Source organism: Hyaena hyaena, unplaced genomic scaffold (genome assembly GCF_003009895.1).
Source record: "Hyaena hyaena isolate Hyena2069 unplaced genomic scaffold, ASM300989v1 scaffold_158, whole genome shotgun sequence".
Classification (NCBI taxonomy): Eukaryota; Metazoa; Chordata; class Mammalia; order Carnivora; family Hyaenidae; genus Hyaena; species Hyaena hyaena.
In genome coordinates this window covers 1,921,047-1,939,755 of record NW_024080790.1, presented here as the reverse complement: position 1 = coordinate 1,939,755, position 18,709 = coordinate 1,921,047, and the positions used below count along the sequence as shown (strand labels likewise).

The 18,709-nt window shown below is 36.8% G+C and overlaps 1 protein-coding gene across 1 annotated transcript in view; it reads right to left on the bottom strand.

The window, feature by feature from the left end:
- Nucleotides 1-3,653: 3,653 nt before the first annotated feature.
- The window catches only part of GFPT1 (glutamine--fructose-6-phosphate transaminase 1), a 52,692-nt gene continuing 37,636 nt past the window's right edge, over nt 3,654-18,709 (bottom strand). Inside the window, exons 13-19 of the mRNA XM_039239552.1 lie at nt 15,164-15,284; nt 14,625-14,782; nt 7,455-7,569; nt 7,068-7,195; nt 6,119-6,286; nt 5,278-5,439; nt 3,654-4,640 (exon numbers count right to left, since the gene is read on the bottom strand). Of these exons, the coding sequence (XP_039095483.1) occupies nt 4,596-4,640; nt 5,278-5,439; nt 6,119-6,286; nt 7,068-7,195; nt 7,455-7,569; nt 14,625-14,782; nt 15,164-15,284 (897 nt within the window). The 3' untranslated portion in view covers nt 3,654-4,595. The remainder of the gene's footprint in view (nt 4,641-5,277; nt 5,440-6,118; nt 6,287-7,067; nt 7,196-7,454; nt 7,570-14,624; nt 14,783-15,163; nt 15,285-18,709) is intronic.

The following is an 18,709-nucleotide window of genomic DNA, read 5'->3' as shown; positions in this document are numbered from 1 at the left end:
TTAGAGTACATGCTGTCTCTTTTTACTCACTCATTTTAAATATCCTTCTTTAGTAACTACCAATTCACTCAAGCAAAGTTGTTGATCACTGTATACACTAGAAATTTGCTAGAAACACATTCTTATAAAAAATTTCAAAAGACTTGAGAAGGTACAGTATCTATGGAGTATGCCATCAGAAAAAGTAGAGCCTTTGTTTTATCTAATGATCCTCTCTAAAACAAGTGGCAAGTTGAAGTGGAGACATGTAACTTTTGATTACATTTATGCAATTATCTCTTCTTTTAAAAAGCAACAGTACTGGACTAACTTTTAGCATCAGAGATATTTACTAACAACTAAATACTGGCTACATTCTTAGTGCAATACAATCTTTAACACATCTACAAACATGTATACACTTCAAATATTGGCAAATTGCTTCAAAATGCAATTCTCAAGAAGTTTTGGTAATTTATTCACAGTTCAATGTTAGAGTTCTTGGACTTACAAGACATGAAGAAATGACCAACTGGCTCAGTAAACTAAACATTCATCTTAAAAGAACAGAAAACAAAGCAAGGATTCTAAAATCTCCAGCTCACAAAAAGTGTAACTTAAACAAATACAAAAAGTTTTATTTAAGCCAAACAAACTAATAAAACAGCCACAGAACATTTAAAAAAGCTAACAGGGTCATTCTCATATTATTGAGTACCATAAGAAAGATTATTCAAGAATTTCCTAAATGTTCTCATTAGCCATTATTTATGGTAGGTTTCATAATATTGATTATCAAGCTACTACAGATTTATTAGTTAATAAAGCATAACTTTACGGTCTTGCTAGTTAACTACGATTTTCAGTTTAACCCTGGAAATGATTGGTTCAAAGCTAATGTTATCAGTCCTATTGGTTGTCAGGTCATAGATCTGAAGAGAAGGTTAAATTCATCGAGCTAGGGAAACACTGATGTTTTAACTATCCTTAGATATTGTGAGAAAAACTCATGTGTTAATACTTCTAAACTTGAGAGTCTAATGTTAAAACAAAGCAATCTGAAATATGTTTTCATGGATAAGACACTCTATCTGGTGTTCTGGTATACAAAACCCACTAAGTATGTGGATATAAGGCTAAAATATCTTCCTTTACCATTTCCTTCCATTTCTTTGGCCTTCACAAATTCCATGTGAGCTATGATTTCTTCTTCACTAAACACTTTCCAATGACATTGTGCTTTTAGAAATATCACTTAAATCGTAATATACAATAAACAGTTAACATTAGTCTTTCCCTTTTATTGCTACCGTATATCCTAATTTTTTAAGATAAAACACTGACTCCAAAAGACTTCTTTAAATGTTTGTTAAAGCAAACATTTCAGCTGGTCTTCCTTCTTTGAAGATTTTAATAAATAAATAAGCGCCAAATGAAGATCACCAAAGAGCTTTAAAAAAAAAGGGCTCCTTTTCCTCCCGTTCTCATTATTAGCTTAGGCCAAGAGACCTGTATTCAGAAGGATAAGACACTACCATCTTAAAAACAACTTTCCACAAAACGTAGACAGAATATCTATGTTATCTGTCTTAACCCCTAGCCCCATCTGCACACCACCTTGTGTCATCCCCCCTTGAGTACTATCTACGCTTGCTTGTTTTTTACCTGCATTTCACCTTTGCTGTTCCTTGGAGTACCACAGATATATGGTCTACCCAGGCCACGATAATAGCTTACTCTACAAAATGCATTTTACCCCTCTTTTGAACATAATATGCCCCAAAACTTGGCCCATTGTTTAAGTGAACAAATCTGCTCATAACATTTAACAACCCAGCTGACCTCCATTTTTCCACTCTCTCACCCTGTGCCTTGCAATCATCTTAGTCTTTGCTGGTGGTAAGTCGGCCTGGGGACAAGCAGACTTGACTTTAAACAGGATGTCCTTTTCAGTTCCTCACACAGTGACTTGCCCATAATAGGATGCTGACACGATATAACAAACTAAGAAAAGTTAACATTAATTTTCCTCTTATCATTTATTCCTATGGCATAGATAATTTAAAAAGATAGAAAAGCTGACTGACTTGCAAAGTAACAATCATTTACTGACTGGGACATGTGTTAGAGGCTACACATGACCCCAGCCTAAAAAGGGCTCGTGGCTGAGGTAAGAAACTCTTAAGTTAAATATGAGTGAATTTAAACTTTAAATGTACTACAAGAAAGAACTTTTTATATAAAGGACTCCTTTTGTAGAATATCTTTCTTGAAAAATCAGGTTTTCTTATCCTAGATTACATTGCTTTTAAATGGGCATGTGTACTTGTTGGTGATTTGTCTCATGAGAGTATCTTTTTGTGTTCATAATACATACATAAAAGCATTTAAAAATCACTACATTAAGTAAAATAAGAAGCAAGAAGGGACAAGAAGGAGAAACCATGTTTATTTGGAAAATACCACCTCTTTGTTCTTTAATATCAACTTTGATATTCAATTTAGGACGTATCCTAGCTTAAAGTGTGTGTGTATATGTGTATGTGTCTGTGTGTGTGTGTGTGTGTGCGCGCGCGTGCGAGAGAGAGAGAGAGAGAGAGAGAGAGAGAGAGAGAGGGAGAGATAGAGACAGAGACAGAGAGACAGACATAGAAGAGAAAAACAGAGAAACTGAAAACTAATGATTGATTTCACATATTTGTTCACTTAGAATGCTGACTCAAACTTTAGACCATTAGGAAATGTCAAACCCATACAAATCAGAGACAAAAAATGCTAATTTAACAAACATAAGAAATGACACTACACACATACTAAAATTAGCAAGCCTAAACAAAATAACTCAGAAACATTTAAAATACATAGAAATAGCCATAGTAGCTATATATAAGATGTAAATAGTAACCTTATTTTATTTTTAAAACAATCATTGGTTTCCAGTCTCCATCTATGACAGTCCTTCCAAAGTACCTCAAAATATGCAAGTATTTTTCTAACCCTAATATACAAGCGGAATTCTGTGCCCTCCTTACAGCAATAGCTATTAGAAAATCTTAACCTCATCAAGAAATTCAAACAGAAAAAAGAAAAAGGCTGAATTTACTTAAATAATTATGCTAAGTATCTTACCTTCAGAATTTTAAAGTGAAAACTTTAAAACAAGAAGGACTTCACCAAAACACAAACACACTGCCTTATGATCCCCAAGATTTGGCAAAAAAAAAAAAAAACACCACAAAAACTGTGGGGAAATTATTACTCAAGACATTTTGGGTGTCAAACCAATACTCTATTTTAATCTAAATTCTTCATTTCTGTTTCTGATTAAACCAGCTGAAGGCACCTCGATTCCACTTTATCTATTCATATCTTCTTCATTCCTAAATATATTTCAGGAGTAAAACACAGATAATAGAGAAAAATACCAAGGGAGTAACACTATATTTAATGCAATCCTTCACTAGTCTCAGTGTAAAGCAAACACCTTTCTCTAAGCCTAGCCCGGCATACACACTTAGAGTCAAATGATTAGTCAAAAGAGTTGGAAATCTTCCAAACTACAGAAAACTTCCACATGGCGCGAAGGTACTCGTTTTATGCAACAAGGCAGTAAAAAGCTGAAATTCACTACACGAAAATTTTCCTCGGGACAAAATTAAAGAGAATTCTACACATATCAGTACTGATTTAATCTCAGACATTTGATAGCAAGTTTGTGTGGTGATTTCACAGAATAAGATAAACTAAGTCATTCAGCAGTCATTAAACAAAACAAAACAAAACACTACAGATACAAGAAAATAAAAAACAGTTTCAGAAGATGGAAAAACTAGGAGCAGGACACTCGACCTCTATGTCCCCCATCTTCACACTGAAAACCATGTTGTCAGTTGTCCAAAGCAGCTCAAATTTAAAGTTTGTGCTCTGAGACTGTGCAAATAACTTGCTGTTAAGAACTGGAGAAAACCAATGCACTAACCATACTCTAGCTTCCTACGTGAACTCAACTTCCACCTAACAAGCAACAGGTCTGAGAGACTCGGTTTAATCTAACTTACAGAGTAATCCCACCAAGAAAAGCTTTCACGTTTTAAGTTCTACGGTTTGATTTAAAAACAAAACACAAACAAATTTCAGAACAAATCACAGCATCTTCTCTTTACACGTAAACTTAGCAAGACCTTAATTAAATGTCCAAGCATTAGCATACATTGCTGCTGGCTTTAGATATCTCAATTAAATGTACTACACTTTCTTTGAGCTGAATGAATAGAAGCTCGGTAAAACAAAGGTCAATTATTCTAAAAAAACACAACCCTCCCAGGTTGAAGTGGAGGGCCCAGAAATCCAACACCTAGCATCCTTTAAAGAAAATGAGAGCTCAATCTCTTTGTGGTAACGATTCCAATATAAATTCCATTGTTTAAACTCCCCCCACAAATTACTGGAAAAATATGAGGTAATTTCACAAAAATCACAAATTGAGTGGAGTAATTATAACCGATATATAAATAAGGATTTACTAAAAAAGACTTCAAGGGGTGCTATTTTAAATCAAGGCGTTAAATACAAAAGGTGTCTTGTGTTGCTCAATCGTCCAGAGTTGCAGGTGCTCCTTATTCTACAGTTACAGATTTGGCAAGATTCCGGGGGAAATCAACCTGCAAAAAAAAGAGCAATATCTGAAGACTGTATAGACAGGGGGGAGAGGAGCAGTTACTCTAAACAAATTATTCTTGTATATAAAACCAGAAAACAACATGTTCATTAACCATGTCTTAATTAGACGCTACAAAGAACTAACATGGGAAAATATAACCAAATAACGGATCTTAAAAATCCTGAAATGAGGAAAAAGGATTCTGAAGGAACCGGTTTGGCACAAGAAGCACTCCTGTGGTCCTCCATAAAGGTGGCAGCCCTCTCAGGGGACACTGGAGGTGTGGAAGAGTGGGACGTTCGGTTGTCAGAGTGACCGCGAGACCAGGAATGCTAAGCTTGTGCGTGGGGGCATCCCAAACAAAAACTGCCGAGAGCTATCCCAAAAGAAACAGGCAACAGAGGTATTCCCCAAGGAGGTCACCTCCAATCACGGAGGTGGGCTCCAAGGTTCCTTCAGGTTCTATACATAAGAAAAGGTTATGATATAACCTACAGATTGGGCCGTGCAGCTGTAACAGGTGACAGATAAATATCTGAAGGATTTCCCAAATGCTACTGCTAAAAATTTTAAAGGAAAACTAAGAATAAACTGGGTAAAAAGCCAGCCCAAGATTTCCGCAGGGGCCCATCCCTTACATCATAGCCTCTCAGCACAGCAAGGTGGAAAGCCAGCAACTGTAAGGGGATCACACTGAGAATGCCCTGCAAGCAGTCCACAGAGTGGGGCACTTTGATTGTTCTATTTGTGTTCTTAATGGTCTCGGTATCTTCCTTATCGCAGATCACCACTGGGCGTCCCTGAGAAAGAAACACACACAGACACACACAAACCATCAGTGGTAAGCAAAGGCTGGGCTGTTGCACATGAATGTGCAAATTTTGCACTGCACATTTGCAAGTGGCCTCACTGACTCACAATCCTACGCAGTAAAATCAGACTGATCTCACTTACAGCCAAGGAGAAACTTGGTGGGATTCAGTAATGTTTAAACTCACACAGATGAGAAATACCAGACTCAGTACTTGAATCCAAGTCTGCCTGCCCTCAAAGCTCAACTTCATAACCACTACATTGTGCCCAGACAGTAAGACCTTTGGAGCTTTATATAAAAGCCAAATGATCTGAAGAAAACTCTGTTAAGCACAGCACCTGTAATATTACTATAAAACCTAGTTTCTCCTGAAATATACTCTTAAGAATATTAACTTAAGAGGGAGCAGCATACACTAATAAAAAGGACAAGACCTGGACACAAAGATCTGTTTTGGTCTTCGTTCTGCTTATTCTGAGATCTAGAAGCTGGGTCCTGTCAAAATTCTTCAGTATCTCAGATTCTTCACATGCAAACTTAAATACGTTTTGTGAGCCTCCTACTGGGCACTGGACTATCACTTTAAATGTCATGAAATTCAAATAAGCTTCAGTGACCCAACTCTGAGACAACCCCAGGTCCCCTCACAGCAGCCCCTAACTTACCTGTCTGGCAACCACCTGCTGAAGAGCATTCTGACACTTGGCGTAAGTGTGATCTCTCATGATTATCATGATGACAGGCATCAACTTGTCCACCAAAGCCAGAGGGCCGTGTTTCAGTTCACCGGCGAGGATGCCTTCAGAGTGCATGTAAGTGATTTCTTTGATTTTCTAATAGGAAAGAACTAGATTAGTCTTCATTTTGTTTTTCAAAAACCTATTCTTAATACTACACAAAACATCTGGTGCCTGAAGTCACTATTTATCCAGAAGTATTAAAGGACCACTGACCTGTAAATATAGGTTAATTGATCATTATTTCTAAACTATCAACAAGTACCTAGAAGTTTTAAAACCACAAAAACTTCTTGAAGATTTTAGGTGATCATGAATATATTCATATTACTCTGTATCTGTTCTCACTTGCTTGCCTCATGTTTGACCTCAATTAAATCTCACACCTAAAAAAACTCAATCTTTTATTTATTCACATTTGGACAACAAATTAGCCCAAGTTACTTGCTAAACCCAAGTTACCATGCTAAAATGTACTTTTCTTGATTTTCACTTTTGAATTAAGTATTCTTTATCCCTTCTCAAGATAACAAATCAGAATACATAAAAACCTAGGCATTTTCAAAAGTTCCATCTATTTAGGGGCACCTAGGAGGCTCAGTCGGTTAAGTGTCCGACTTCAGCTCAGGTCATGATCTCACAGTGTGTGAGTTCAAGCCATGTGTCAGGCTCTGTGCTAAGAGCTCAGAGCCTGGAGCCTGCTTCCGATTCTGTGTCTCCCTCTCTCTCTGCTCCTCCCCTGCTCATGCTGTCTTTCTCTCTCAAAAAATAAATAATAAGACATTAAAAAAAAGTTCCACCTATTTCAATTTAAAAATTACGGCTATGTGCCAGGTCCTTATGTCCACAGACTGAAATTACAAGTGAGAAAACTTACTAGTGCCCCTTCAAGGCAAGTAGCATAATGATAGCCACGTCCCATTATCAAGACTGACTTCTGATGATAGAGTTCTGTTGCCAGTTTCTGAATTTCATCATCCATGCTCAATACTTCCTTGATCAAATCTGTTAAGAATATTAACAAAGTCTATGAAAAAAGGACAATAAACTAAACTGATATAATAACAATAGTATATTGGTAGCAACCAACAAAAGACCAGTGCTTCTATCTTCTGTGATCTCAGTGAGGGATTTTTAAATACACAGGCAAAAAAGATCTTTTTGACTAAACAGATATAAATGATGGCTTCAAGGATAAGAAGATAACTTCACGCATTAGCCACTCCTCAGACGACAAAAATATACTATGTGAAGATCTTCGTACCAGGCAGCCGCTTCAATCCAAGCATGATCTCTTTGCGTCTCTCTTGCATGGAGATCCTGTCATCACACATCATGAGGGCAAACATCACAAGGGACACAAACTGGCTGGTGTAAGCCTGGAACACCACAAAAAAGCACAATTAGTTGCAGTTGCATTTTCAGAACTTGAATGTTTTATTTATTTTTGAGAGAGAGAGATAGAGACAGTGTGAGCAGGGTAGGGTCAGAAAGAGAGGGAGACACAGAATCTGAAACAGGTTCCAGGCTCTGAGCTAGCTGTCAGCACAGAGCCCAATGCGGGGCTCGAACCCACGAACCCTGAGATCATGACCTGAGCCAAAGTCGGATGCTTAACCGACTGAGCCACCCAGGCGCCCCCCAGAACTTGGAGTTTTTAATTTAAAACAAGATAAAAATAGAATTCCCTCCCATTAGTTTTACAAATATATACTGGCCATTTTTTTAAAATATCATTAGTAACAGCAAACTGAACCATTACTTGTAACATCTATCACTATTCCTCTTTTCTGAATTAGAAAAAATGACCTAGCCTTTATTTCAAAAGACAAAACAGATATTCCTTCTAATGCACTGATGCTTATCAAATGCCTAATACAGCTTAGAAAGGAAAAGAGGTGAGCAGAGAGCAACTCTGCACATGCACAACAATTTAAGTTTCTGATAAAAGTCAAAAGCAAGGTACTCACTGAAGGATCCCTGAGGTACTTGCACCAGTTTGGCTGGTTTTTAAAAAATTGTTTTTTGACGGATGCCTGGGTGGCTCAGCCGGTTAAGTTTCCAACTTTAGCTCAGGTCATGATCTCGCCGTTCATAGGTTCAAGCCCCATGTCAGTCTCTATGCTGACAGCTCAAAGCCTGGAGTCTGCTTGTGATTCTGTGTCTCCTTCTCACTCTGACCCTCCCCCACTCATTCTCCCACTTTCTCTCTCTCAAAAATAAACATAAACATCTTTTTAAAAAAATAATAAAATAAAAATTGTTCTTTGTTTTTTTTTTTTTTTTTTACCTTTACGAATATACTTGTTGCTCACTGCGACCTTCCCCGCCCTCCCCAGTTTGGCTAAAAAAATTTTTTTTGAACTTCAATTGTAGAAAAGTAGGTAGAAATTAAAATAATCCTCAATCTTAGAAATAACTACATTTTGGGGCGGCTGGGTGGCTCAGTCGGTTAAGTGTCCGACTTCGGCTCAGGTCATGATCTCACAGTTCGTGGGTTCGAGCCCCACATCGGGCTCTGTGCTGACACCTAGCTCTGAGCCTGGAGTCTGCTTCTAATTCTGTGCCTCCCTCTCTCTCTAACCCTTCCCTGCTCATGCTGTTTCTCTCTCTCTCTCTCTCAAAAATAAATAAAACATTAAAAAAAATAACTAAATTTTAATAATGGTATTAATAACATTTGTGAATACTGCCTTCTAATCTTTACTGCCTTTCTTTCTTTAAATGGTTAAGACACTTAATGAGTAGGTATAATTTCATAACTTGCTCTTATTCTCCATTAAATCACAAACACTTTCCCAAGGAAGAGTGCCTTCTTTCTTGTTTACTAGTGTGTGATGTGCAGTTTTAAAACTTGAGCAACTTTTCATCTCTTTAGACCTCAGATGGCCCAACTGTCAGAGGGACATTTATTTACAAGGTTATCATGAGAATGAAATGAGACCAACGTAAAGTACTCTGTGTAATACCTGACACACAGGCTCACAACAAATTTTTACTCATAAGAGCTTGAACTAAAAGACATTTACTTTCCTAGGCTGTAAAATGGTGAATGTTTTAAAACTTGCAGTCAGCAACGGGGCGCCTGGGTCGGTTAAGCATCTGACTCTTGGTTTCGGCTCAGGTCATGAGCTCAAAGTCTGCAGGATCGAGCCCTGTGTCAGGAGCTCTGTACTCGTAGGTAGGTAGGTAGGTAGGTAGACAGACAGATAGATAGAAAGAAACTTGCAGTCAATAACAAGACTATTTTCATTCCCATTAGCTGTATAAGAATGTGAGACATGCTAAGATGCACAGTTGTGCCATATTCTCTGCAATACTGAAAATTATGTTTTTAATGAATTTTTACCATTTGCCTACTAGGTGACGGTCTCTCAACACTACTTCACCATAAATATCTTGAATCTGAAAAGTTAAGATTGGTTTCGTGTTCATTAGTCATTTATGTTTTCTCTTTTAAGACTTCACTTGTTCTTCACTGGTTTCTGGACTTGGGGTTTGGGAGTTCTGTTTTGTTTTTTTATCGGTCTTAAGGTCTTTATTGTTAGGTTTCAAATACTTTTTCCCAGTTCGAGTTAAACCTTTTTTATAATGGTGTTTATTAACTTAGAAGTTTTCTTTTTTTAAACTTTTAAGTAGTACTTTTAAGCTTAGTCCTTCCATTCTAACATCAGTTAAGAACTATTAATTTTCTTAATTCTGGTGTTTTCAACTGTCCCTTTTTAATTTTTTTCTTTTTAGTCCATCTGAAATTAATTTTAGTGCAAGGTGTTAACTTGTGTTTTTATTCTTATAGATAGTCAATCTTCCTTCCATTTCGGCCCACCCTTCTCTACTGGCTCATGACATTTCCTGTAGCCTCAGTTCTCTTGAGCTACTAGAGTTATGCTGCAGAACTACTGATTCTGTCCCACAGATCTGTCAGTTCTTTACAAAACAATCTTCCCATTCAGAAAAACAGCATCTCCATCAATTCGTGTTAAAAATGTTAAAGTCCATAAAGTCATAGTTTTCATCTACTCAACAAGTATTTATGGGGCATCTTAGACACTACTTGGTAAAACTGTATTTTTATAGCTACTGAAAACAGAATCCCTCCTCCAAACACACCCCCCCCCATATCTTTTCTAAGCAGCCACTGTCAGTTTATAGAGAACATATCATGTATATCTTTTATATAAAGCACTTTGTATGAATTCCTATTCATTCTAAGAAATCTTTCACTTGGTATTCTTAAACTCTGTAGGTAGTCTGTCATATCAATTGCAAATAAGGAGAGTCATTTCATTCATTTTTCTCTATTATTTGTCTCCTGCTTTTCTGGGTTTCTTTTTTCTTATCTAATAAAGCATTTAATGCTATGAAGTTACTTCTAATTGTCATTTTGGCCACACTTTGTATTTTGAACCATGTTTGTTCATTGTCATTATTTTTGTACTAAGTCTTTTTAATAGCAGTTTTGAGATCTTTTTAACTCATCAGTCTTTTAGAGAAACTATATTTTATACTTTAGGCATTTGAGGTTCTTATTTATTTAATTTGAAAGAGAAACAGAGAGGGCACGTGCACACATGAGGGAGGACAGAGGGAAACTTTCTTTTTTAATGTTTATTTTTGAGAGAGAAAGAGTGAGCAAGCAAGGGAGGGGCAGAAGGAGAGGGAGACAGAGGATTCTAAGTGGGATCGAAGCTGACAGCAGAGAACCCAATGCAGGGCTCAAACTCACAAACCGCGAAAGCATGACCTGAGCTGAAGTCAGAGGCTTAATTGACTGAGCTACCCAGGCACCTCAGGAGAAAGAAAATCTTAAGGATCCCAGTATAGAGGTCGACCCCATGACCCTGGAATAATGACCTGAGCTAAAATCAAGAGTCAGATGCTCAATCATCAGAGCCATCCAAATGCCCCCTTATATTTTTATTATTAAATCACTAGGACTATTGTGGTATGTTAGCTACAGTATGATTTCAACATTAAGAAATTTATTCTGGCGTTTTTTTGTAGATTATAGGCTGAATTTCTACTACTCTTCTCTGAATAAGGAATCACTTCATTAGTGAATATTTTCCTGTCATAATGTGGATAATGAGCCTCCTGTATAATAAAATTAGTCTGCTAATGCTCCTTACCTTCCCAGTAGTTAAGTGAGACTTCCCACTGCCCCTTGCTGGACCCAGCTGCCAGCTGCTCACACATTCCTCCACAGCTACCTGTCCCTGTGTACCTATGTGTCTTACCAGTAGGCTGTGAATTTTTCCCCCACAGCACTGAAGTGGATCCACAGCTCCTTGCCTCCAGGCTAATGAGCACATCTGTATTCTAAACTCCAGTTCCTTCCAGTCTACCTTTTCCTACCAACGGTTACTTTTCAATAAAACAATTAACCACAAAAATATGATCCGGACAAGGGGAGAGACCCAGTATCTGCGACCCTGGGATACCTAAACTGTTTCCAATTCAAACCAATAAGATGGTTTTCACATGATTAAAAATGTTATTCTATAGAGTAACATTTCCCTATTTGGAGTTAAGACATCTCAACACTAGTTTTTAAATATTAAATAGAAAAACTTCAACACACACATTTTCCTACTGATTCTTATTGCAGCTTAATTTACAATTTCACTCTTTTCATTTCATCAATATATGAGCAAAGCAAGTTACACCTCGCACTTAGAATTTACTGAAGTTTGAAAGAATTTACCAGGAAAATGTTGACTCTGAACTTTTAAACTTGGTTTTACTTCTTATTCAGCCAAAAAGCTATTATTGGTTTGTTCTTAAAATTCAACAAAAGTCAGTACTGTGGTTAAATTTTAAACACCTGCAATAACATACAAAAATTGCCAAACCTGCACATTTATGCCCATCAAATCCTACAGAAACACAAACTGCCTATGTCTGATATTACGAGAAACTTATCCTCTCTCCAGCCCTGACAGTTTTTCAGGCAAAGTTGGGGATTTGTAATCGAGATTATAGAATTCTTGTGCTAGTGCCATCACGGGGCCAGGGATTAGGACCAATGATAAACTTTTTTGATCACCTATTAACACATAAACATATTTGCCATTCAGAAACAGTCTATTACTAAAAACCGCAAAACTTGTACAACTCTAAGCCTAGAATGTCTAACGCAGTTGAAGAAAACAAAATTACTTTAGAACCCAAGAAAAATTAAAGGAAGACTAAACTGGGGGCGCCTGGGTGGCTTAGTCGGTTAAGCGTCTGACTTTCGCTTAGGTCATGATCTCGCGGTTCGTGGGTTCGAGCCCCACGTCGGGCTCTGTGCTGACTGCCAGCTCAGAGCCTGGAGCCTGTGTCAGTCTGTGACTCCCTCTCTCTCTGACCCTCCCCTGCTCACGCTGTCTCTCTCTCTCTCCTAGAAATAAATAAAAAAAAATAAAAAAAAAAAAAAAAGGAAGACTAAACTGCCAGGCTTATTAAAAACTTTAAGGGAGTCATTTTTCTAAGAAATTAATTAAAATACATACTATGAAAATATACTTATTTTCTTATATAAGATGTACCCATTGGGGAAAACTGGGTGATAAGTACATGGACTTCTCTGTACTATCTTTGCAGCTTCCTATAAACCTATAGTTATTTCAAAATAAAAAGGTTTTTGAAAAGGACCTGCAAAAGAAGAACTACTGCTAGAAATAACATGAAAAAAATCTCAAAAACGTCCTATTAAATGGAAGAAGCCAGACACAAAAGGCATGCATTACAAAATCCCATTCATAAGAAATTTCTAGAAAATGACATAATATAGCAAGAGAAAGCAATTGTAGCCACCTCAGGCTGAGGCTGAGCGGTAGGAGTGCGGGTTAACTGTAAATGGGCACAAAGGAACTTTTTTTCAAGCAAGTCTTCTAAAATGGGTTGGTAGTGATAGTGCCACAGACAAATTTATTAACACTATACACCGAAAACTGGTGAATACCATGGTGTGAAATGTATGCCTCAATAAAGCTGTAGAAAAACAAGGTTAATGGTAGAATCTCAGTGATGGGTATGTGGGTGTTCATATAAAATTCATCTACCTCTGCTGTGTGTTTGACAATTATAATAAAACTTTGAGAAAAATTAAAGTTTCCGTGAGAAACAGATTTAGAAATCAAAAAAAAATGTACTTCCCCTAGAAGCTCACAGTTCAAGAAAGATTTTAAGAAAAAGGAAGTCAATAGCGTCCATTCTGTGGTACGACCCCATATCCCACATATCCCACGGTGAAGCCCTTGTTTCGCCATGTGTTGTGAATAAAGGGGCTTTGGAATGCCAATCCCCGATCAAAGCTGTCTGTTTGGACACTGTTCCAAAAATCCGGATGCTGCTGCTGAGGGCGGCTGGTTATTTATTCAGGCACAGAATCGAAACCCAAGCACAAACATCGTACATGTTTTAATTACCACATGGAGAAAATTCAGGTTTCAGCTTTCTGTAAATTATAGTGTTAGCAACATCAAAGTAACCAAGAAACAGAAAAACTCACTCAGAGTTTTTACAGAAGAATCACAAACCTCCCCCTCCCCCCAAAACTTCTGAGCTTCTTTAAAAGGGAAAAAAATTCGAATGTGGTTTTGTACATGTTAACATCATCTTCCACACACCTTTAATTAGAATCAAATTCACTGATACCTAAGCATCCTATTAAACAATCAGCAAGAGATATTACACTTAAGCAGAAAAACAGAAATGCTGAAATCATAAAGAATAATACATTTGTGGAAAGAGAACATCTTTCACATTTATATATCTAAGATTCCTATTTTTATTACTAATACTAAATTTACATATATCCCAATTTCAAGGAGCAAAGTAGTCGAAGGCTCTAAAAAAAGTGTTTAAATCTTCACAGGTGCAGTATCCAAAGAGAAACAGATACTGTCAAAGGATATTCATTTTTATTTTTTTAAATAGGCAAATTTTATACCAAAGGTGTGCCTCCCCTTCCAAACTTTCAAAGATAATATGTACATTTTGGCGTATTTATTAGAAACTATCAGTATGCAAATAAAAATATCAAAAACTATTAGGATTAAACCAGATATTTCTTTTTTTTTAATTGGATGCTTCTGAATTTGTTATTTTTCTAATTCCCTATCCTTAATGGAAGAAGAGGACATCGTACTTACTATGTACCCCACGACACCGGCAGGAGGAACAGAAGTGATAAATGGATAGCCAGCAGATGCCCTTCCAGAATGAAGTATGTTATATACACTTGTCCCTTTCGACCCCTCAAGATGGGACTGAGGCAGGGAACGACAAGTGTTTTATCTAATTATTGACCATTATGTCTTACAATAATGACAATGATTAGTAAATTTTATAAGTTCTGTAAGTGCTAACAAATGAACTACAAAGAACGGATTAGTGTGCGCCAGCAGTGCCATGATTAGATAATCATGAGAACTAAGTGAAGGCTTACCTTTGTGCTGGCCACGCCAATCTCGGGCCCAGCATTGATGTGAACCCCACAGTCTGTCTCCCTTGATATGGAGCTGCCCACCGTGTTTGTGATGCCCACAGTTAAAGCTCCTCTCTCCTTACAGTACCGAAGACCCATCAGAGTGTCTGCGGTCTCACCTGTGTAAGAAGAAGAAAAAAGTAACACACAGAGCAATCAGCAAATCCTGGTTCTTAGCTGCAAAAACAAAAAACTAACTATGCTTTCTTTCAAGAATCTCATTTAAGTAAAATTTAAAATGTACACTTAAAATAATAAGTTTGTTAAACTTTTAATAATAGGTTCCTACTTTTTAGGATCTCTCTTCCTTGTCTTGGAAAATTCAGCTCCTTGAGAGTAAAATGCATTAATTTTACACATTCATAAACAGCTATGTAATATCAAAATAAATGTGTATGTCAAGTCATCTGAATACCTATTTATTGTCAAATAGCAGTTTCTGCTGAGATATGCTAGCAAGAATGACTTTCCTTTCCTTCAAGTTTTTAAAATTAGCATACCTGACTGACTAATGAAAAAGCAAACATCATCTCGAAAAACTGGTGTGTTTCTATCCAGGAAATCACTGGCAAGTTCCACCATAACAGGCAACTCGGTCAGCTCTTCAAGAACTTGACGTGTCTGCAGGGAAAAGATGACCTGGTCATATGACCTTACTTCAGATACTCTTACTCACTGGACTCCTTTGGATTCAATGTATACTCATCATTTTTTCTGATTATAAAAATGATACACGCACATTGTTAGAAAATACAAACTATACAGACTATCCCACCGGCCAGGATCCAAGCACTGTTAACATTTAGTACAAGTCTCTTTAGACAGTTACCAATGCATATATTCTTATAAGAAAACACACCCACACATATAAAATGTTTTGAAAGCAGAAAAAGCACTGTTCTGAGTTAGCATGAATATTATCTCTAACTTCCTAATTCCCAATTTTTAAATGACAATTCATATAATACAGGAGTCACTGAGAAATTTCAAATGAGATAACCACAGATAATAAAAATCATGAAAATTAAACACTTCAAAAATACTATGTATCTATAAATAGTACCATTTCCCAAAAAACTCAATACACTTTAGAAATCTTGTTTTAAGAAAGCTTACTATTTCCAAACTTTGTGGCATGGAGGATGAAATAGGGGGTAGTGTGTTTCTATTCAAAGAGTACCAGAACATTTCTTTTACTCATTTCCCTTTCTTCTCTTTTCAAATTTTTATTTACATTCTAGTTAGTTAACGTATAACTAATTTCTACTCTAATCCAATTCCTTTTACTCTCATCATCAGAAAATGTAAAGCAATAGAAAAAAACCTTCTAGGCAGCAAAAATTTTAGGCCCTACAGATGCATACACTTAGTTGTTGTGGAGACCACCTGCTTCTTTAAGTAAGGTCCCCCGCCCCCATCTCTTGCCCCATCAATGCATTCCTCCTTCAAGTAGTGAACAACGGTAAATGTTTCCTTATTTCATAGCCTTTTAGCTGTTTTCCTTTTCGAGAGAAAGAGAGAGCGTGATCAGGGGAGGGGCAGAAGAAGAGAAAGAGAGAGGATCTTAAACAGGCTCCGCACTGTCAACGCAGAGCCCAGATGTGGAGCTCAATCTCACAATCATGACCTGAGCCAAACAAAATCAAGGGTCAAATGCTTCACCTATTGAGTCACCCAGGTGCCTCACTCCTTTAACTTTCTTTTCCACAAAAGTAAACTAAGGGGTATGGGCCCACATCAGGCTCCCGCCTGCTTGGGATTCTCTCTCTCTGCTCCTCCCCTGCTTGCATACACACACACTCTCTCTCTCTCCCTCAAAAATAAATAAATCAACTTAAAAAAAGGAAACTAAATGTTTTTTGTTCTAGATCTTTGGTTTGGCACTTTTAACAATGTTATAACATCATCTACATAAAGTCTCCAAAGATAAAATCTTCTTTTTAACTAACCTTTTCCATTGGTGTATTTTACTAATTATACATAAAGTTACTGACCCTAAAATGCTAAATGTTTTTCCCTTAAATAGAAATCGAACCTCCCCGTCATAATATATTACATCAGAATTATATTCTTCAAAATAAACAAAGAAAGATACAAATCTGGCAACTTACCAGATATTTTAAAATATAGCCCACAAAAATAATCTCAAGATATATCTGTGCAAATAAATGTCTTTTTCCTTCAGTGGAAGCAATTCTTTATAAATAGACAGAATGACATATTTTCATCCTAAGAGACTAATTTACTGTTATAAATTCCACTGACTGCAGGTCACTGAAAAAACCCAGTGACAATTAACATTTTGAAAAGCAAACTATACTTAGAATGACTTCAGTTGATTGTTATTGTTCAGGATACATATTACACACATAAAAAAAGCAGCTAAGCATATATGTCATTCACTTTGGATTCCACCAAAACCACACAAAACCAAAAAACTAGATAGAACAGAATTAATGACACTATTTTGTATGACAAACCACAGTGGGACTTTTAATGTTCATTAACTACAGTAGTCTTGCCATCTATCAAAAAACAAAACAAAACAAACCTTACATTTTCTCTAATTTCACAATTAGAGAATTCTAACATAGCATAAAATGTCTGCCCTAAAATTCAGGTGGAGCATTGGATGAAACATTTAATCAAGTTTTTTTTTGATTTCTAAATAGAGGGCTTACTCAGTATCAACAGATCTAAGCCACCAGGGAACTGTCCAATCCCTTCATTTACACTCACCTCTTTAATTCATTCTTTTATTTCCATGATCAAAACAAGCACTTTCTTAGAACTCTCCCCTTGAATAGTGCCTAGACTTTCCTTTTCAGACCATGTGATTTGGGGAATGGGTGGGTAAGAGAATTGAGATGCAAGGGCTAGACGATCACCTAATTTCTATCACTAGTTAAATGACTGGCTTCCATGAGTACAGATAATAAATACTTACACCCCAGCAAATAAAAAACTACTATATCATAAACTTCGCAATCAATCCTAAAAGTAGAAACTGAGTGTGTAAGGGTCTTCTCTACTTATGGGAGTTCTCTATTTATAATGCTACATCAACACCATTATAAATGGTCTCTTCATAAGAACGCTACACATGGATCTGATTTACTGGACTAAAAGACCATTATATTCCTATGCTGCTGCACGGACAACCAACACACATCTTGGATACAGAGTTTCAGCTTCCCAAAAATTAACTCAAAATGGATTAAAGAGTAAATGTAAGGTATGACAAAAAAGGGTGAAAGGAAGTGGGAGATACAGGATTCCACTTATTTACATCATGCCAATAAAAGGCACAGCATAGGGAATATGGCAAGTATGTTGTAATAGCATCGCATGGTGAAATATGGTGGCTATACTTGTGAGCATAGCATACAATACAGATTTGTTGAATCCCTATGTCATACACCTGAAACTAATGTAATATTGTGTGTTAGCTATACTCAAATAAAAAAATATGAACTCTGCCATAAAAAAAAAGTAAGGTCTGAAACCATGGACTTCCAAGAAAAATGGGAATTTTTCTTGGGAATGAAGTTCCTTGACGTAAGTCTTTGTGATGATTTCTTGGATATGACACCTAAACCACAAAAAACTAATTAAAAAATAAACAAGTGAGATTATATCCAACCAAAAAGCTTCTGCATGGCAAAAGAAACCATCAACAAAGTGAAAAGTACACAACAGAATGAGAAAAAAATACGTGCAAACCATGTATCTAAAACATATTAACATATTAAAAAATATTTTTAACATATTAAAAAACTCATAAAACTCAACTGCAAAAAAATTAAATGACCCGATTAAAAAAATGGGCAAAGAACAAGAACAGACAGTTCCCCCCTTGTGCATTGCTGGTAGGACTATAAACTGGTACAGCCACCATGGAAAACATTATAGACGACCCTCAAAAAAAGAAAAATAGGGGCGCCCGGGTGGCTTAGTCGGTTAAGCGTCCGACTTTCGCTCAGGTCATGATCTCACAGTTCGTGGGTTCGAGCCCCGCGTCGGGCTCTGTGCTGACTGCCAGCTCG